We start from the raw sequence: 21,572 nt of genomic DNA on the forward strand, positions 1-21,572 counted from the left end.
CCAGCGAACGGAGCCAACACGCTGCTTAGGAAACACTCGACTGAATTTTAGAAGGCCCGGCGGGCAGAAGCAGAACGCCATAGTTCGATCGCAACTGAGTGAAGAAGAGAGATATACCTGTTGAAAAACACCGCGAAAAGGCGCTTGCCCGCGTTGGGACAGGGTCGGTGCGCGCTTCAGGGAAGTTTTGCTGAAGAACGCGCTCGGTGCCATTTTCAATATGTGCGGCCGTCTGTGGCTCGAAGACAACGTTCGCACTGCGCACTTCTGAGAGATACATTTTGCGATAAGGATGAGGTTTTCGTACGAGTGTGCGGGACGAGCAGGCCGATGTTTTCGCGAAAAAGAAGAAGATTGCCTCTGTTTCCTCAGAATTACTAATACCGATCTTTACCCGTAAAGTCCAATTTAGTAGGTGCGCGCTTCTTTTCCCTTCGCAGGCTGTTTACGTCTATGCGGCGGCTGATGCACGAGGGAGGAAAGTTTGCAATGGGGGGCTGGCCTTAAACTTTTCTGCCGACCATGGTCATAGCGTTTTCTCGAGATCCTAGAGAGCATTAGTGCATTGAAGGGCTTCCGAAGAGAGCCATGTCAGGCAAGACCACTTATCTCGCACGCTTGGCAAGAATATCATGGTGAATAAGTGAAGATTTCTGTGAGCCGCAGCTCACTCCAACACGCCACATAATTGAGATCTGATTATAAGGGGTTTAAAGATTGAGCCAAGTTTTATTTATTGTCAAAGGAAATGTGTCTTTGTTAAAATTCTTGTATTAAAGCACTTGTTTTAGCAGTGGAAAATTTCTTCAGGATGACGTTAGCAATCTACTGTAGCTGGCATTTATAGCTGCGTATTTACATATTTACAATAAATAAATATAGCTAGAATCGCGGCCAGTACGCTAATGTAGCAACATTATGCGGTGAGAGAGAGAGAGAGATAAAGAGGAAAGGCAGGGAGGTTAACCAGATATCAGTCTCCGGTTTGCTACCCTACACTATGGATGCGAGATAGGGGTTAGAAAGAGGACAGAGAGGAAAACGTTAAAGAAACACGCACACACGGAGGCACACACACACAAGAGGTGTTCCAGTTAAAGACTTTCACAAAGGCCGGTAGGTCATAAAAAGCGCAATAGTGCTTGCACGGCCTTCTTCTGTGACGGTAGGTCCTTTAGATGGTGTAAAATTCTTTTTTCCGATAGCGGTTGGTCGTCCAGCTGGTCAAGTTCGTGGCGAAGGCATTCCCTCTGTAGACTGTATTGCGGGCAGGTGCACAAAATATGGTCAATCGATTCTTCATGGCCGCAGTTGTCACAGGTTGCGGTGTCGGTCATCCCTATGCAGAATGCATAGGCTTTGGTAAAGGCGACGCCCAACCACAGTCGATATAAAAGCGTGGCGTCTCCACGGCGAAGCTGTGATGGCGCTCGAAGACTTAATGTGGGATGGAGTGAGTACAGTCGCGTATTTCTTAAATGTGGCTCATTCCACTGCGACGCGGTGCACTGCCGAGCGAGTAGGCGGAGCTTCCGTGCTGCGTCAGTTCTAGAAAGTGGAATTGGGACGTGGTGCTCCTCAGTATGGGCTGAGCGGGCAGCTTGATCCGCCCGTTCATTGCCGATAATCCCGCAGTGACTTGGAAGCCACTGGAAGGTTATTTCATGGCCTGCATAACTCATATGGTGTAACGTCTCTGTAACATGAAATATTATTTGTTCGTGCGGTCCGCGTCGTAAAGGTGACAGTAGAGACTGCAGTGCCGCCTTCGAATCGCAGAATACCGTCCACTTGTGTGGCGGTTTATCACCAACGTGATGAAGGGCAGTAAAGAACGCTGCGAGCTCTGCTGACGTCGATGTTGTCGCGTGAGTTGTCTTAAATTTGATTGTTGTAAATTTCGCTGGTATGACGATTGCTGCCGCGGAGCTGTTTGGCAAGACAGATCCATCAGTGTAAATATGTATAGAGTCACGGTAGCTCTCGTACAAAAATAGTAGTGTGAGCTGTTTAAGGGCTGGTGATGATAGATCAGCTTTTTTCGTGATGCCAGGTATTGTGAGGTTGATTTTTGGCTGAGTGACGCACCATGGAGGAATCGAAGGTCTCGCAGCCGGAGTGAAACAAGAGGGCAGTGATTCATCATGTGCGGTAATCGTTTGGCTGAAAGATGGCTGAAAGAGAGCGACTGTTGAAGCACTCCGAGGCAGGCCTAGACAGATCCGGAGCGCTTGAGCCTGAAGATTTGTATTGTGCGTAGATTCGTTTTACCTGTGTTGGTTATTGCTGGCAAGCTGTATCGCATAAATCCTAGAAAAAGCACCCTGTACAGTTGTAACATGGCACTTGTCGACATTCCCCAGGTCTTGCCAGCGAGAAACTTGAACAGGTGGCAGATGCCTGTAAACCGTTTTTTCACGTATGATACGTGAGGGCTCCATGAGAAGTCCCTGTCGGTTATGACACCTAGAAACTTGTACGATCGAACCCGTTGTATTATTTGGACATTTATCATTACGCTGTAGTTTGCCATTGGTTTGTGCGTAAATGGCACTATAGTGCGCATTTCTCGGAGGAAATTTCCAGGCCTTGATTACGGAGGTAGATAACAGTTTGGGTGGTGGCTCTCTGAATTCTCGCTCGCAACTGTAGGCGTGCTACTGCAGACGTCCATATGCAGATGTCATCCGCGTACATTGATAGCCTGACTGTGCTTGGCACGTGCTCAAGGAGAGCAATTAGTGTTAGATTAAATAACACAGGGCTAAATACACCGCCCTGGGGGACGCCGCGGTAGCTATATTGTAGACAAGTATGGCCTTCCTCGGTGCTTACAAAAAAAGGATCGCATGGAGAGATAGCTCCGTATCCATTGAAACATCCGACCACCCCCTCCTACCTCTGCGAGAGCAGAGAGAATGGCTTCATGCGTAACGTTGTCATACGCCCCTTTAACGTCGAGGAATAAAGAAGCGCAAAGACGCTTACGGCATTTCTCATGCTGAATGTAGGTGATCAGGTCGACGATTATGCGGTGAAACTTTATATATTAAAGCGCCCTCACAGAACGTAAGAAGAGCACATCAAGGCCTCATGGTGCGTGCCATTTGCAATACCGACATCAGAGCGGTAGAGTTCGCAGTAATTCAACTGCAATGACATGCTTATATTACAGCTTAGCTCTAATTTAAACTTGTCACACGATCAAATCAAACCAAAAGTGCGGACAAAGCAGTGCGCTCCGTCCATCAACAAGTCTAGCGAGTAACTAGGCTATAGTGTCAAGGCCTGATACAGCGCGTCAACTTCGCCCTCTTGCTCATTGCAATGAATTATTTCAGCGGAATGTGCCGACTCACGATTTCTCTCCCGTGACCGTTCATTGGATCTTCGACTACTGCCTCGTCTATCTCAATGCGACGCAACTTTACTGTGTCGCCTGTGGCTGGGTGCCACATTTACAAATGCTTACTGCTTCCGCATCGGCATGATTGACAGTGGATCGCGTAACTTTTGTGATTGCGACGATCATCATCTACTGCACTTTTCTTTTTTTATGACGAAAGGCAGAACTTGCGTGCTGCTTTACGCCGACTGGACAGAAAGAGAGATGCACATTTATTATGACAGAAAAGTTGAGTAGTCGGCCTAACTCAAGGTTCTGACCTGCAGTGGGTAAAAAAGTAAAATAAAGAATTACAAGTGCTGATCACACCTACTGTAGGAAGTCGAAACTTTCAATAGTGTTTGCGAAGAAGCCTGTTCTTTAGCGATTATTTGAAAGTATAAAGTCTACGAACGAGATAGACACAATTTCGCCGGGAACCTCCTGGCTCAACATAAACTAGTGGCGCTTGGGCATGTGGATTCCACACGTGACAACGAACATGATGTCTTGCACCACCAGGCTTGAGTTTTCGCTCACCCTGTGTGGATGCGAGAAAGGAGAGTTGCTTCAGCTCTGCGAAGTCCTTTAATCACACAAGGTTGCTGCGGTAGAGACCACAACGGATGAAAGTGACTTAAGATTGCCTGCTTCGTGACTCTTTTTGCGTCCTGAGCAACATTTTTGGCCTGAACTGCAATCCATTGTGCGCACATCTGTCAGCGGCCTCAGTGCCTGCGACGCTCATATGTGAGAATAACCATTGGAAAACGATGGCAAAATCAGTTTTGTAATTCCTTAACAGCATGTAACGTACATTGAATGCGCTTATCAAGGATGCAGCACAGCCTTGCTCTTTGAAAAGAGAACAGCAGGCTGCGGCTAGTAGGACTTTAGTTACGGTAAGGTTGCTTCGATGGCGACACTTTCACATGCCATAGAAGAGCCGACGTGGTCATGTCTGGTAGCCTATAAGGTATTGAGAACCGGGATCACATAAGCCGCTGCACTAGCTCCTTTCTCGTTCTCAACAGAGCCGTCAGCGTATAACTGGAGATGGCGGTCGTACATTTTGTCAAGGTGTTCGAACGCCAGAGCTCTTGCTTGCGTCGCAGGTGTAGGACGCTTGGCGCGAATATGAGGAATATTTAGTTGACATTCAAAGCTATTGTACGACCACGGTGGCTCCTGACACTGTAGTTTTTGCAGTAAATTGCGGGCCAAATACAAGAAGAGTGCCACAGGGGCTTTTTTGAAGTTGCCGTTAATATCGCCCTCAAAGTCCCATTACGATATCCCTGAGTCACTCCATCGGGATGGACTCAGGACAGATATCGGAGCACCACAAACAGGTGCTAGCAGTAAGGAGGAGGAAAGGAAGGAGAGGCAGGGAGGTGAGCAAAACGCACGTCCGGTTTGCTATCCTACGCAGGGCAAAGGGGGTAGCAAGGTGTTAGATGAGTCTCAATGGTCCTCTCTCCGCATAAACTCGATTCCCACATTGCGTGGGATCGGTATATTTCTTAATATCTTTCTGCTTTCACCTCCACCAGTGTAGGGTAGCAAACTTCCCTGCCTTTCATTATATGACTCTCTAGACACCATCTTTTCTTTAGGGCTATTTGGTTTTTCTTTCGTTACCCCACTTAGATATAGAGCCAACCGAAGAAGATGACTATATCCTAATGCCACGTAGATATAGGTATCTTGCACTTGTCATTGAAAGGATGGCTGATGTCGGTTAAAAGGATCCTCAAAGAAGTCCTACTATTCAGTTCCCGAGCGGAGAACGCTACACATTCTTAATGTAGCACGCTGGTTTCAACAAAGAAATTAGCCAATTGAGCAATTTGAATAATTCATTATGTCTCACCATCGTTGCGACGCGGACAACAATTCGCAACTTGCTATGGTACTCAAATGGAATCTGCTCACATGCACAACGAATTTTAAGCAAAGCTTTCGTTGCGAAGCAATAAGGATCGTGATTCTGCGGTGGTTGGTTTGTGAAGCTCCGAACACAATGCGGAGAGGGGTCGGGGGGGGGAGGGTAAGAAGGGTGACTGTGGAGAGGAAGCTGTGAGATGGGTACGGTAGAGAAGAGGAGGGCACATCTAGCGCACGGCTTCATTTGATTGGATGTGTCAGGGATGACGTCACTCCTACCGAGAAAGTTGAACATTTGCGCTCGGTGAACGGTGATGAAGCACGCAGCATGTGGTTAAATCTTTCTTAGTTCTAAAGAACGTATGAGAAATTTATTTATTTATTTATTTACATATTGCCACGTAGACTGCATTCCAGTACCACGCAAATCGCTTTCAACATCGCAAGCGTTGCAACAAAGCGAAACACCAGCAGCGTCCATCACGACACGCGGAGTGCGCCTGCCTGCCAGCTTGCATGCGTGCGCTCGAGCTCCAATGGGAAACGACCGCGTGTGGCTTCATCAAGCGAGGCCGCAAGCGGCGTTCGTGGACAGTTGCACGCGGCAGCGGACGTTTTTCGACTATCTGCGCGGCGCAGGCGACAGAGCGATCTTCTTTAGTTCCGGGCACAAGTTCGCCCCTTAATAAATAGCTTACTTTTATAAACCTGTGTTGACTAATGTCGCCACAATATACTGCAGCCCTAATTTAGGATTATAGCAGGAGTGGGAAACGTCACACAGTATCAGTAAAAGACAGCAAAGCAAATAGAAGAAAATAATTCAACCTAGTGTCATTACTAATATTAACGGAATGCAGCATGGATTCAGAATAACGTTTTGAAGTTGCACGCAGGTTGTGGAAACACTGCATGGTTTTGCCAACTCAATAAATAATGGACACTAGATTGATGCAATCTTAATGGACTTTGAAAATGCTTTCGACAAGGTTTCGCATAAAAAAGTAGGTTTCTAAGCTCGAAAAAACACTACAGAACAGACAACTTGTAACTTGGCTGAACGCTTATCTAGCAATGGGCAGCATATATCTTTTTCGAAGATCACCCGTCAAGCCGACTTCCAGTTGACCCTAGCGTCCCACAAGGCTTTCTGCTTGGACCATTACGTTCCTTAACATTTATTAATGACATTGTGCGCGATATCCCCGTTATGATAAACCTATTCGCCAATGGCTATGAGCTGTACTCCGCTGCCAAAAATTCTGCCGATCAAATCATACTAAACCAAGCCTTTCAGAAAGTTTGTGCATGTGAAGTCTGGCAAATTGTGTTAACGTTAACAAAAAAGCCATTATGAGAATTACTAAAAACAACCCTGTTGCCTTCGTCTGTTCTGCTAATAATGTGTACCTCTCTGAAGTTACAGAGTGTAAGTGTTTAGGTGGGTTTTGATTAGCGATAACCTTAAAATGAACTAAACATATCGATCCTGTAACCGGCAATGCATGCCCTAAGCTGTACTTTCTCGAAGAGCTCTTAAGCTCTGTATACTACAAGTCTCTCTGCTGTCATACAATATAGTTATACTACCAACACTTGATTATGCTGCAATTATTTGTGGCTCATACACAAGAACAAATATTAGCGAACAGGAAGGAGTGAAAGAAAAAAAAAGGCTGTTCATTTTGATTTTAATAGTTTCGGTCGCACATCGATAACTGATCTATTGTCGAAAGCCAATCTACAAACCATGTGCCAGAGAAACAGCTGTTCACGTTTGAAGTTTCTTTATTAATTAATTAGAGGACATTATAACATAGAAACGACGAAATTGATTAATTTCTCATCTGGATATGCCACTAGGCAACGCCATGATCCATTAATAACTCCATTCACTAATAGAAGTAATTGTATTAAATATTCCGTTTTCCCGAGAACTGTTACCGAGTGGAATATAACCTAACTAATAATTCTATGCTGGTACCAACGCTAACATCGTTTGTATCTAATTTAGAGTGACTGCATTGCATATTTTGTCGCGTTATGAGGTTTACGTGAAACCTGTATTGTTTTTGATATGAAGTGCTGTGCCACACGTGTCAAACATGATTCGTTCTTTTTATGTTACGTCATAGGCAAGCAGCCTATATATCTAGTTCGCTGTCGCTGAAATAAAACAGTGCAGTACGTGCTCTTGGATCGTCTCCGTCACTCTGCCACCCGCTACAACAGTTTTACTGTTTTTGCAAATTTTGTTGACTATTGTATCTTCTAAACCACCTGCTAAAATATCACGAGAGGGGATTGCAGTATAAATAAATAAATAAATAAATAAATAAATAAATAAATAAATAAATAAATAAATAATAAATAAATAAATAAATAAATAAATAAAGAATAAAAACAAACACATACACAAAAACAACAATAACGCAGATGGAAGAATTTACATGCTAGCAAGGTTCGCCTGTGGCAAATGGTTTCCTAACTAGAAATAGAAAAAAAAGGAAAAAAAGAATTCGTGCCGAACTCATCGACGATGACGATCCAAATATGCGAATTGCCGAAAAGAGTCATACGTATGTATGGCATGTACTGCAGCCAGGGTCCACTCTGGCACTTCCCTCTGGACACGCTGCGCCATCTAGCGGCACGTCTGCAAAGTCTGGGCGTGGCCTCCGAGAAGTGTAGCGTGCTGACGTGGGCTAATGCTGAGGACTAATCGCGCCCTACCCGCGGCATTCGTGGCAGCGCGCTATAGAGTCGGCCTGTTGTGGTTGAGGAACTAGTGTAACGCGTGTGCAATTGCTTACAGCACAGCAGAAATTTTAATGCATTGTTTGTCATTGTATATCTCCGTGAACGATGTTAACTCCCCATTTTTAGACTGCACTACCTTCGGGATTGGCCCATATTTTTGGTTAAATAGCCGAAAAGAAAGCTGGTCTGACAATGACAAGAATGCTATTCGCGATAAAATTCCGCCAGAAGTAATCTCACAGTGATTGACGTTAAGCCGATTAGCATTCAAGCGAGGCAGCGACACGCCGTATAGCTGAAGAAACCATTATTTACAATCTGTAGTGGTCATTCTGAGACTTCCGTCGCTTCGGTTTCGCGGACACCACAACGAAGGGTTCAATAAATGCGGCTTCCCGACCGCAGCCAGTTTTGTCCCGCTGGCACTGTAGAATTGGGGTTCAACAAATCTGACTTCGAATGAACTACGGCACGATAGCACAGGCTTCTTTTTCGGGCGTTAAATTTTCATTTTAATTGTCAGCTAGGAGAGCACGCGTTCTCACTTTTATCAGTAAATTGTTGTCCTGTGAATCGATACGTATACGTGCCGAGCGTCTCATTGCACTGCCTTGCACGATTGAACGTGTTAAGGGTATCATGTGCTATTTCCGGGTCTGATGGGTGGTGCATCCGGCTTGCTGTGCGCAGGGAACCGGGTTTGAAGCCAACCGTCGGACATGTCTTTTCTCGTTTGTTTCACTCGCGAGAGCGACTTTTCAAGGGCTAGACAGCAGACAGAAGCAGCACGCCTAAACGGTAAGGAGGCTAAGAATGCAAATCGTATTGAAAGACATCACTACGCTCTTACACGCATGGAATGCAGCGCTTTCAGCCGTGTTTTCTAAGAGCTAAGCCTGCGTGCCACACGAAAAGGACTTTCCGCCTTCACCATCCAGCGTATAAACCAAATAGGCACCTCAGAATTGTGAAGGTGGAAAGGACACTACGGTCGAAAGTAATAAACCGCAGCCCCACGTCGACAGAGACACTCCGCGCTGCTCGTTCTGCATCCGACATGAGAGTAACTGTCATTGCGCAAAATTTCATTTATTCCGTACGACTCCTTCATAATCACACACACAAACACACACACACACACACACACACACACACACACACACACACACACACACACACACACACACACACACACACACACACACACACACACACACACACACACACGCACACGCACACGCACACACGCATGTTATGTTGTATATATATATATATATATATATATATATATATACATATATATGCAAACTTCAACAAGAAGAACGTTATAATCACATCATGTAGGGATGGCACATAAAGGGAAATGCAAATGTGGGTTGTCCTTCTCCACTATCGTTTTCAGTGGTGGCAGAGCGTAACTGGCGCGAGATCATGCCGGTTTGTTGTCTGTTACGGCTTTTGTTTCATGAAACACAGACACACACAAAACGATACACCAAGGTGGCATCAATAGGAAACACGTCGCGCGTTCAATTGCCACAACGATACCCTACGGGGCGTACCGAAAGCAAGCGCACTTGCATGCACGCGAGGTGGAGACGTAGTTATTATAACAGACCTTGTGGAAAACAAAGGGGGACCTTCCACGTGGATGCGGGCCAAGCAAAGTCACGGAAACGCCTACATTTATTTCGGCCACGCGCGCGTTCACGACAGGGAAAACGCAAGAAGGTCCTGTACAGTGGAAAACACTAAGGTTGAATTCTGCTAGGCTTCGACTTCATACCAATCAGGCTAGGAGGTCGTGTTGTTGGAAGAGTTGGTTCGTTATATGAAGACACGCATGTACTCAAGGAGGCACTCTTTATGTAATGCTCGTTACCTGCTTCATCTGGTCACATTTGATGATTTTGGTAACCGACCGAGGAGGTTTGCAAGTGATTGAAAAAAAAAAAAAGCTCGAAAGAATTTTAGGTAAGGGATGGGGGCTTTTCTGGGGAGATTATTCTCCGGTGTTGAGCAACAATGAGTTCGTTCAGCCGGAATTTTTGTTCACCTAAGATCAAACCGGCTAATTTGAAAAGTTCTTTCTGCCCCGTCACTTTGATAGTACTGCGGGTCGCTCTTTATATAGAGGATAAGCTTGGCAAGCATTCTCTCGCTAGCCAGCTTCAAAGAAATAGAGCAGAGTGTATGAGAACAAACAAACAAACAGACAAACAAACAAAATACAGGCTTCAACGTTCTTTCTATGTCTCACTTTATACACCTCCTAGTTCATGTAGTTCATTTGCAGATGTATAACAAGTCATTCCTGTTAATTTATATCTTAATTTAGTTCATATTAGGCAACTTTTGTTACTGTTACTGTTCTCTAAGAAATTAAGCAAGAAAGACAATGGTTTCTTAAGTGCAGGAGACCTCTCTTAAAATCTGCGCACTTTTCAAAATGTAAATTACTCTTGTGGGCTGAAGAGGAAGTTTTAGCTAGGGGCCTCCTAAGTACGTGGAAAAGGAGAAATGTTTTTCCTTGGCAACCACTGCATCGAATTAGCTGAGGTTTGTTCGATTTCAAAGACAAAGTGAAAATCTAGTGACCCTTGCAAGTTGTTTTATTTATGTCAACAATTTTAAATATTGTGAATATCGCAAAATTTAGAAAAACGAATCTATCAAGTTTACAACTCTGTCGCTTAGAAATCTATATTACAGTTCTGAAATGTATCTAATAACACATATAAAACCGGCAAAATTGACATATGATAAACCCCTGTAAAATATCTTACTAACCTGGGAATAAGACTTTTGCAGAACTCTTGTAAACATTGCAACAAGTTCGCATAAGCTGTAAGTTAATACACTAAATTTGTTCCCTTTAGATGCTCTAACAGATGCAGTTTACAGAACTGCTATATCTGTTTTTGCTGCAACGCTACTAATATGTCAACGTCGTGCTTTTATTTTTTAATCTTACCAGTTTACGGCAATTTTTACTTAAAAGTTAAGTTTCTAATCAAAGTTCCACGTCCTAAAGTTCCTAAAATTTAGCTTTCTCTCCCAACTTAACCAAATTTCATAACTTTGTCCCAGGGTTATCTCAGCAAAGCATTTGTGCGTTTTACATGTATTTCAATAGGTAGCGTCAGAGTTGGGCCCGAACTAAAGCTTCCTCTTGAAGAAGCAGAACTAGAATTCTTTTTTTCTTCAGTACACTAAAGTCAGAAATTTTTACATAATGAACGTTTACCAGCCCTGTTGAGATTGGGGAAAAATAGAAACAAGATGGACTTGTATGCCTAAACTGAACGGTCTAATACATCTTTATGTATGGGTTTGTCATCGTTTGCAGAAAAAAGTATTTCCAAGTATGCTTACATATTTTGAGCAACACAACTATAATTTTTTTAGCTTGTTTAGATAAAGGCTCAACTTTTGTTTTCAAATGCTATAATTCAGGATAGCGTGCAGTGACGTGAACAAGACGTTCTTTTTTTTAATTGGGCTTTAAGGCACCAATGTCAGTGTGTAGCGCAATAATTACGCCACAAACTGGAGCAAGGCATTTTAATTAATTAATTAATTAATTAATTTAATAATTACTGTAGCAAAGTGCTCGGCGTAGGGGGTACTTACCGAACAGTATGCCAAACGCGGCCAGACGTACAATGGGCAGCACGTCGAAGAAATCTGTTCCCACGGCGTCCAGCCTGCGCACCATTTCTCGAGCTCGGCGATTCATGATGGGCGCGTAATCGTCCAACACTCGAAAGTGGAAGGCAGGAGTGATCACCTTGCGTCTGCTTCGCCACTTGTCTTTTTCACTGCCGTCAATCATACACAAACAGCAACGCAAACGCCAGTTTTTTTTTGTTTTTTTTTTTACAGTGACTGTCCGTTTAGATTCGCAAAATGCAATGATCGTCTGGAGGGCACCAAGTCAAGTCTCCATCTAAAAGTTTGACAGACGTAGTTGACGTCTACGTATTGCGGAGCATTCATGATTTGTAGAGAACGGGCGCATGAATAGTGTAACTGTTGTGTAGCGAATAGTTATATAGATATTATATTCTGTAGTGTTTATATTTATAACAGCCAAGACCGAATGTTTCTAATGGCGAGATATAGGATTGTAAGCAAACTAAAACCCGGTGGCACAAACCCGGTCGCCCCTGTGGCACGTAATCTTGGACTGCACTATCAATGGCATCGGCCTACGAAGACGGCGAGATAGGCTGCTCTATCAGCTGGATCGGCCCCCCCAAAAACAGCTAGATACCGCACCCACCAGCCCGCCAACCCGCGATATAGTGGCTACACTCGGTAAAGAATGCTTCGCATCAATATACGCAGCGAAATATAAGGCACTCTTTCCCGCACTTGAGACAATATGCCAAAGAAAAGGAAGATATATCAATTTAGGAAGAAAAGGGTCAGCTTCTTCTGCCTACGTTGTATCCACTCCGCTTATTATTGACTTACAATGTCTAAAAGATAGCGAAATTTATTCAGCCTAACTAAACACTTGTGTTAGCCCATGCAGTAACCGCAATAAGGACAAAAGGCCCATTCCCTTGCACCCATTCCTCATAGCATTTAGTCCCCCCAGCCCCCATTCAGTATATTAATTTCAAAACATGCTTCCCGAAAATTGCTTGTTTCATAAAAATTAAAGTAATTTTTATAGGCAGTCATGTAACATGACTGCCTAAGAAAGGATGAGAAGGAAGGCGGGGCAAGCAAAATTCTAAATGTTGAACTTTCAGTCAAGGCGTCCACCTACAGACGTCAAATCCGTTCAGTTTAATCTGCTGCGGCCATAACAGAGCTTAAACAAGTATTGATCCTTACTTAGTATTACCAAAAATAAAAAAAATGAGAGGTATTAAGGTATTTTCTTGTCTCCTCCTAACTACAGCTTCGTGGCATGAAGTTAGTTAGCCGCAAGTCTTGGAATGTTATTGACAAATTACTGTTACCAGCAGTTAACTAGTATTTCAGCCGCGACACTATTCAGTGGCTGGTCAAAATGACCACAGCTGTGAAGGTTTTTCTGAGAGAAATTGTACGCTATAAGGAAAATGAGTAAAGTGGATACACTTACATCATCAATATGCCATGTCCGATCCATGGCTTCATCATGTCGTAGAGAAATGCTTTGTTCAAGTTTTGACTGTTAGTTAGAAGAACCTGAAAAATAGAGGCAAGAAGGTGTTCAGATTATATTAACGCCGTTATTAATAATAGGACGTAAAAATCGCCTCCTTACTTCGATTGCTTTTGGCGTCGTAGCTATCAGGAAGGGCTGTGGACCGTAGTAAGCAACTGTGACTTCCTGGTCGTATATTGTCTTGAACATGCGGTTGAAATAGTTGAAGATTTCTGCAATTGATGCACAAAAGAGAGATGACATCTAAATAGCGACACGCTTTTTCAGCAATCGTGCTAAAGAAAAAGCAGTTTGCACAAACATTTTAAATGTCAGAGACCTGTTTTGGCGGATCATACGCCACTCGGGGCCTCTCGGTAAGCGCTGAAAAACTTTTCCCTTTTTTATTTTTACGCACAAGGGTTAAGTGCTGTTCAAGTTCAGCGAAAATATGTCGTGTACCTAGGCGCAATCAAGACCGCGTGCATGCGTGAGATTCGGGAAACAAGAGGTTAGGGCCACCTAGAATCGACCCTATCCCGTGCAGCCTATGACGCAAAGGGCGGACAAATTAGCGGATCTCTCAGGCATGTAAGGCCCTCTGGGCCGTACTTATCGGCGACAAGGTGGCCTTGCTGCCTGCGAGATTAGCTTACTGAGCTATGCCGAATGCTCGGTTGCGGTAGTCGGAAATTCAAATCCCCCCCCCCCCCCGAGTTTTTTTTTTTTTTTTGGTTACATTCTCCAGTGCACTACATCTGCAGGCTTGGAGTGACGCCTGACACCGGCGAAAGATACCGAGAGCGAGTGGGGCTATACTAGTCCAGGTACAACCAAAATAGGAAGGCCCACAAAGCTTGAACAAAGACACTCCCTCACCAGAACAGGAATTCGCTTCCTTGGTGCAGTATTCGGCCAGAACCTGCCTAATGATATCTTCGATTAACCAATGGCCCTCACTCCCCAGTTGCTGCGGAACACCTGACCAAGGCGGCGGTCAGACTCGCAACGTAGCAGAGGGTGCCAAGAATCTCTGGGTCCGGACAGGCCGCCAATACAAACTGACCCTTGCAACGTTTAACACCCGAACCCTATCGAGTGAGGCTAGCTTAGCAGCACTCTTCGAAGAACTGTCAGACATTGTTTGGGATATTATCGGCCTTAGTGAGATTAGAAGAACTGGTGTGGCTTACACATTGCTGAACAACGGCCATGTCCTCTGCTATAGAGGTCTCCCGGATAAGAAGCAATACGGGATAGGATTCCTAATCCATAAGGAGATAGCGGGCAACATTGACGAATTCTACAGCATCAACGACAGGGTAGCAGTAGTCGTAATCAAACTTAATAAGAGGTATAGATTAAAGCTAGTACAAACCTACGCTCCAACGTCCAGTCATGAAGATAAGGAAATATATCAGTTTTATGAAGATGTTAAAATAGCGACGAGGAAAGTGCAAACACGGTATATAGTAGTAATGGGTGACTTCAATGCAAAAGTGGGGAGGAAGCAGGCGGGTGAACAGGAAATTGGCAACTACGGTGTCGATTCTAGAAACGCTAGATGAGAGATGCTGGTAGAGTTCGCAGAAAGGAATAAACTGAGAATAATGAACCCCTTTTTTTCAAGAAACGTAGCAGCATGAAATGGACCTGGAAAAGCCCTAATGGTGAAACAAGTAATGAAATTGATTTCATACTTTCTGCCGATCGCAGCATAGTGCAGGATGTAGAAGCGATAGGTAGGGTAAAGTGCAGTGATCATAGGTTAGTGAGGGCCAGGATTCCCCTCAATTTGAACAGAGAAAGAGTAACATTGGTGAAGAAAAAAACAGGTCAACTTAGAGGCAGTAAGGGTAAAAGCAGACACATTTAGGGAGGTACTTGCAAACAAATATGCAGCACTAGAACAGAAAGAGAATGATGATGATGATGACACAGAGGTAATGAATGAACCCGTAACGAGGTTGGTTTCAGAATCAGCAATTGAAGTTGGAGGCAAGGCACCAAGGCAACCAGTAGGCAAGCTCTCCCAAGTAACAAAGGACCTAATAAAGAAATGAAAAAGAATGCAAGTGTCCAACTCAAGAGAAAGAGATAGAATTCGCGGAACTGTCAAAACTGATCAACAAAGCGAAAATAAGTGATAAATATAAATTATAACGTGAGAAAGACTGAAGAAGCCGTAAAAAATGGACTCAGCCTGAAATCAGTGAGAAGGAAACTTGGCATAGGACAAACCAAGATGTATGTACTGAAAGATAAGCAGGGTAATATCATCAGCAGTCTTGAAGGTATAAATTAAGCAGCGGAAGAATTCTATACTGACCTGTACAGTACCCAAATTACTCAGGAGTACTCCATTCGAAACTATATTGAACAGTATACAGAAACTCCTCCTATAACTAGAGATGAGGTCAGAGGGGCCTTGCAAGGCATGAAGCGGGGAAAAGCGGCAGGAGAGGATGGAATAACAGTCGATTTAATCAAAGATGGAGGAGACATAATGCCAGGAAAACTGGCGGCTCTCGACTGCAAGGGTCCCAGAAAACTGGAAGATTGCAAACATTATACTAATCCACAAAAATGGCGACGTTAAAGAACTGAAAAATTATAGGACCATTAGCTTACTCCCTGTATTATAAAAAATATTTAGCAAAATAATCTCCAATAGAATAAGGGCAACATTGGACTTTAGTCAACCAAGGGAGCAGGCTGGCTTCAGGAACGGATACTCTACAATGGATCACATCCATGTCATTAATCAGGTTATCGAGAAATCCGCAGAGTACAATAAGCCTCTCTATATGGCTTTCATAGATTACGAAAAAGCATTTGATTCAGTAGAGATAGATATTAGTCATTGAGGCATTACGTAATGAAGGAGTACAGACCGCTTACGTAAATACCGTGGAAAATATCTACAGAGATTCCACAGCCACCTTAATTCTACACAAGAAAAGTAGGAAGATACCTATGAAGAAAGGGATCAGACAAGTAGACACAATCTCTCCAATGCTATTCACTGCGTGCTTGGAAGAAGTATTCAAGCTATTAAACTGAGAAGGTTTAGGAGCAAGGATCGACGGCGAATACCTCAGCAACCTTCGGTTGGCCGATGACATTGTTCTATTCAGCAACACTGCGGACGAGTTACAACAAATAATTGAGGACCTTAACAGGGAGAGTGTAAGAGTGGGGCTGAAGAATAATGCGCAGAAGACAAAGATAATGATGAATAACCGGGCAAGGGAAAAAGAGTTCAAGATCGCAAGTCAACCTCTAGCGTCTGTGAAGGAGTACGTTTACGTAGGTCAACTAATCAAAGGGAACCCTGACCTTGAGAAGGAAATTCACCGAAGAATAAAAATGCTTTGAATCGCATACGGCAGGCATCGTGAGCTCCTGACTGGGAGCTTACCGTTATCATTCAAAAGGAAAGTATACAATCAGTGCATTTTACTAGTGCTGACAGATGGCGCAGCGACTTGGAGACTGACAAAGAAGCTTGAGAACAAGCTAAGGACCACGCAAAGAGCGATGGAACGAAGAATGCTAGGCATAACTTTAAGTGACAGAAAGAGAGCGGTTTGGATCAGAGAGAAACGGGTATAGACGATATTCTAATAGACATTAAGAGAAAAAATGGCGCTGGGCAGGTCATGTAATGCGCAGATTAGATAACCGTTGGACCAGTAAGGTGACAGAATGGGTACCAAGAGAAGGGAAGCGCAGTAAAGGATGGCAGAAGACTAGGTGGTGCGACGAAATTAGGAAATTTGCGGGTGCTAGTTGGAATCGGTTGGCGCAGGACAAAGACAATTGGAGATCGCAGGGAGAGGCCTTCGTCCTGCACTGGACATAAATAGGCTGCTGCTGCTGATGATGATTAAGATGATGATGATTATGATGAGACCTGCTCCACGACCCCGCTTAAAGAAATTGTATTATTAAGATTGCTGAAAGGAACAACTTTAGATGAAAGTTTGGCTTTTGTTACACATTTCATTTATTCACCAGCTTCTCAGGGAAGGAAGATGTCATGTCAGGCTAATGACCTCATGATAACCACTGTTTCTTTCAGACACCTTTGATATGGCCTTTTTTCGGTATAGAGGCAGGAATGAGGCTGTGGATTTTGCAGTCATTTGAGACATTGTTCTGATCGATGCGTTATCGTTAACAGCCCTCGTACCTGAGGATGACTTCTTCTTGGGCGAGTTGGTGTTTACTTAACATGATGCTTTTGAGCACAAAAATTAAAAAGAAGAGAAAACAGAGAGAGAGGTAAAAGGAAAGGCCAACGGCGATCGTCTTTTCTTTCCTTCTGCCTCTCTCTGTTTTCTTTTTTTCGAGTTTTTGCGCTAAAAGTACGATGCTAAGGAGCACTCATAATTTGCGATCGAACCTCGGACTGGGATTGTGCTCAGGAACGTTCAGTGTGCTTATGAACTATATATTAAATTGAACTTGCCCCGTATTCACAAAGAGCTCTTACTCTAGAATATTTCATAAGAGCAAATGCTAGCCAAGTCTGATCTAAGACATATCATTAGGCCGTCCAATGGCGAAGAGCAATAGTCCACAAAAAGCTTTGTGAATTCGACCCCGGTACTGTATTACCGCTGCTCAAAATATAATACACTGGCAGGTTTCAAGGTGAAAAGTTACTGGTAAGCCCTACAATCAGCATCGTCGTCATCATCAGCAGCAGCTTATTTTATGTCCACTGCAGGACGAAGGCATCTCTCTGCGATCTCCAATTTGTGCTATCCTGCGCCAACGGATTCCAACTTGCGCCTGCGGAATTTCCTAATTTAATCACCCCACCTAGTCTTCTGCCGTCCTCGACTGTGCTTCCCTTCTTTCGCACCCATTCTGTAACCCTAAGGGTCCACCGGTTATCTAACCTACGTATTACATGACCTGCCCATCTTCATTTTTTTCGAATATTGTCAATTAGAATAACGGCTATCCCCGTTTTCTCTCTGATCCACACCACTCTCTTCCTGTCTCTTAACGTTACGCTTAACGTTCTTCGTTCTATCGCAATATTTTGCGGTCCTAAACTTGTTCTGGAGCTTCTTTGTTAACCTGCAAGTTTCTGCCCCATAGTCAGCACTGGTAAAATGCACTGATTGTATACACCTTCCTTTTCACTGATAATGGTAAGCTCCCAGTCAGAATTTGGTAATGCCTGCCGTAGGTCCTCAAACCCATTTTTATTCTTCTGTAAATTTACTTCTCATGATTAGGGTCCCCTGTGAGTAATTGACCTAGGTAAACATACTCCTTCACAGACTCTAGAGGCTGATTGGCGAACCTGAACTCTTGTTCTCTTGCCAGGCTATTGAAGATTGTCTTTGTATTCTGCATATTAATCTTTAACCCCACTCTTACATTTTCGCTGTTGAGGTCCTGAATCATTTGTTACAATTAGTCCCCAGTGTTGCTGAACAGGACAATGTAATCTACAAACCAAAGGTTGCTTACATATTCGCCATTGATCCTCACCTTTAAGCTTTCCCCGTTTAATAGCTCTAATACTTCTTCCAAGCATGCAGTGAATAGTATTGGAGAGATTGTGTCTCCTTGCCTGAACCCTGTCTTGATAGCTAACCTTCAACTTTTTTTGTGGGGAACTAACGTAGCTGTGAAATCTTTGTAGATATTTTCCAAGGTATTCATGTACATACCTGAAAATGTCGCGTGAAAACGCAGTAGAATTTCCCGCACCTCCAAATATTCTATGAAATATAAAAACGGCTGGTAACGAAAAAAAAAAAAAAAATCTGAGGGCACTTATGCACTACTTATGAGTTGTGAGTGCGAAAGCGTTAGTGTCTAATTCAACGCCGCTGAGTGGTCCTTCGAGTTATGAACTCCTCGCTGGCAAGCGAGCCCCTTGAGACGCTTGGCCAACGTCTCCTAGGTTTGCACAAGGCCGGGGCCCTTCGATCAGTACGTCATGCTACCTTGCCCGACTGCCACACAACCTAAGGAGGATGCTTCCAAGTAAGCCGCGGCGATTTCGTCGTTACCGCTTCCGTCACGCCAGACTTGGTAATGCAAAATTTCGGTCCAAGTAGTATGATGCCATAAAGCAGAGTGCACGGGCCTGCTATGGTTTAGCCCAGTGGGTAAGGCACTCGCCTTTTGAGCATGGGGTCTTACGTTCGAAACTCACTGCCACCAACGTGTTTCCTTCTGTATTTGTTCTCTTTTCTATTACATTAATGTCTTTACAGCGATTTCCAAGGCGAAGTTAGAACGAGGGCGAGGGCTTGCACGGACAAGGAAGGCGCGGATAATACCAGCTTGTGAAAACGAGGGTGACGTCGCGTCGCGGCGGTGCCCTCTCCCCTCATGCAACACCTGGCGCGCCGGCGCGGCCGTACCCTTTCACCCGCTCTGCTCCGTCGAGGCGCGCACGAAACGTGGCATCTCAGCCGATGGGAATTTAAGTGCGATTTCGCTGATGCATCCGCCGCCTTTTTTGCTCAATGGGCCATTTGATGCTTTCGCATGAAAATACAATAGGAAATATTAGAACATTCGTGATCTGTCAACACAAAGCATAAGATAACAGTGGCGAAAGCAAACAAGTGTTTTTAGCAAATTCAAGAATAGTAAAAAAGTAAGACAGTTAAAATACAGTCACGGAAATTCGATCTGAGTAAAGCAAACGGAAAGCACGTTAAGGTATGAAATGCGAATGCCAGTACAAGGCCTTACAAAAAACCAATGCGTGTCGCCATATTAGAAGTAGTTGTAACGTTATACTTCAGTTCACATCATTAGAGGAATGTAAGTAGCTAGCGGTAAAATTAGAACACAGACAGGGCTTGTAATTATATTTTGCAGCTTCATGTCTTAACAATTTCGACTTGTTTATCTAAAATTATTATTACATGTTGTTTATGAGGTAATAGAGGAAGAATAAGCTAGCTTTAGGAGCCAGCTGTCCTCCTTACATGAACACAGTTCACTATGAAAGGCTGAAATTCTGTGTTCGTATTGTTTAACTTACAATTGTCCTACCTTACCTGACGGTGAAAAACTTTGACATTTCTCGATTACGGCATAAGCAGGCAATTAACTGATCGTCAAAACAAATTTCGCAATGTTTTTTAGGCTGAAATTATCCTGGACAGCCAGGTTACCGCAGGATCATAAGTTAGTAAGGGTGTTGGAATACTGTTTTTTGCAGCGATATAGATCATAATAGGTTACTTATCGAGAGATATATGTATATTACATTTACTTTTGAAGACATCTATACTACGATGAGGGCGCTTATATTACGTTGCGAAGACTTATACTCAAACCAAGATGTTTCGATTTGTCAGCGCAATGAAGGAGGAGGAAACAACTTTATTGAAAATTTCAGGTAGAATGAACATGGCTATAACAGCGCCTTTTGAGGGCGGAACACAGAAAAAATGCACAGAGGACAGACGCCGACGTCTGTCCTCTGTGCATTCTTTCTGTGTCGTGTCCTCAAAGCGCGCCGTTATAACCATGTTCCACCAAGCCAGCAACCAACTAGCCTATCTAATTCTTTTGACTCAGGTAGAACGGCCTGAGAAGCCTAGGCTTCTAATTGGCCTCGGTTGTGGCGACCTGCAGAGCCCAGGTCGTGAGATCTTGGATGGTCTTGTCTTCTGTCCTTAAGAGGGCCTCCCAGGCTTCCTCCAAGGGAGCTGGCAGTAGGCTTTTCGGGGGGGGGGGAGGGGGGGGGGGAGGGGGGGCTTGCCAGAGCATCCCCATAAGAAATGATTTTAGGTGGCCAATTGGTTCTGGCCACAGTTTAGGAAAATTGGGTCCCCCTGTTCGCTCGTAATATACGCCAACTTGTGTGGGCAGGGCAAAGAGTCAGTTTGATGTAAAATCGTGGCCTATTCCATGGATAGCTCGTTATTAAGAATTGAATAGATTTTCCTAACCTCATTGAAAAATTTGGTAAGTTCAGTAAATGAGTTCGCTGGCTCACTCCAGGAGTCCACCGAGTCTTAGGAGCACCCCGCCCAGTTGGTTAAGCCTTGGGCTGTTTGGTGCGCTGCCTCATTCACAGCATTTCCCGAGTGAGCAGGGACCCACACTAATTCGGTGGTTCGGTCGGTTTGGAGATAGTTGATAATACTATCCGAAGGTTTGCTCACGTATCCCCTTAGTGTAATTTGTGACAGCACGCTTGGAATCGCTTAGATTTTTTTTTTCGGTTTGAGAGTGAGTGCTAGCGCTATGGTCCCCTCTTCTGCTTTAAAGGTGAACGGCGATTTTACGGATGCCGCAGTTCAGACGGTCCCGTTTCTAGTCACCCTACAGATGATGTAATGTTGAGGGCCCTGCTTGGCGGCATCTACATAGACCCCTTCTGTGTCATGTTTCAAT

General features: G+C 44.1%; 1 protein-coding gene across 2 annotated transcripts in view; it reads right to left on the reverse strand.

Moving 5' to 3' along the window:
- Positions 1–21,572, reverse strand: part of LOC126547359 (cytochrome P450 4V2-like) — a 44,701-nt gene that overhangs the window by 8,811 nt on the left and 14,318 nt on the right. For both annotated transcript variants that reach the window (XM_050195335.2, XM_055062922.2), the window contains exons 3-5: positions 13,299–13,411; positions 13,134–13,219; positions 11,666–11,853 (exon numbers count right to left, since the gene is read on the reverse strand). In XM_050195335.2, the coding sequence (XP_050051292.1) occupies positions 11,666–11,853; positions 13,134–13,219; positions 13,299–13,411 (387 nt within the window). The remainder of the gene's footprint in view (positions 1–11,665; positions 11,854–13,133; positions 13,220–13,298; positions 13,412–21,572) is intronic.

This window comes from Dermacentor andersoni, chromosome 1 (assembly GCF_023375885.2).
Source record: "Dermacentor andersoni chromosome 1, qqDerAnde1_hic_scaffold, whole genome shotgun sequence".
NCBI classification, from domain to species: Eukaryota; Metazoa; Arthropoda; class Arachnida; order Ixodida; family Ixodidae; genus Dermacentor; species Dermacentor andersoni.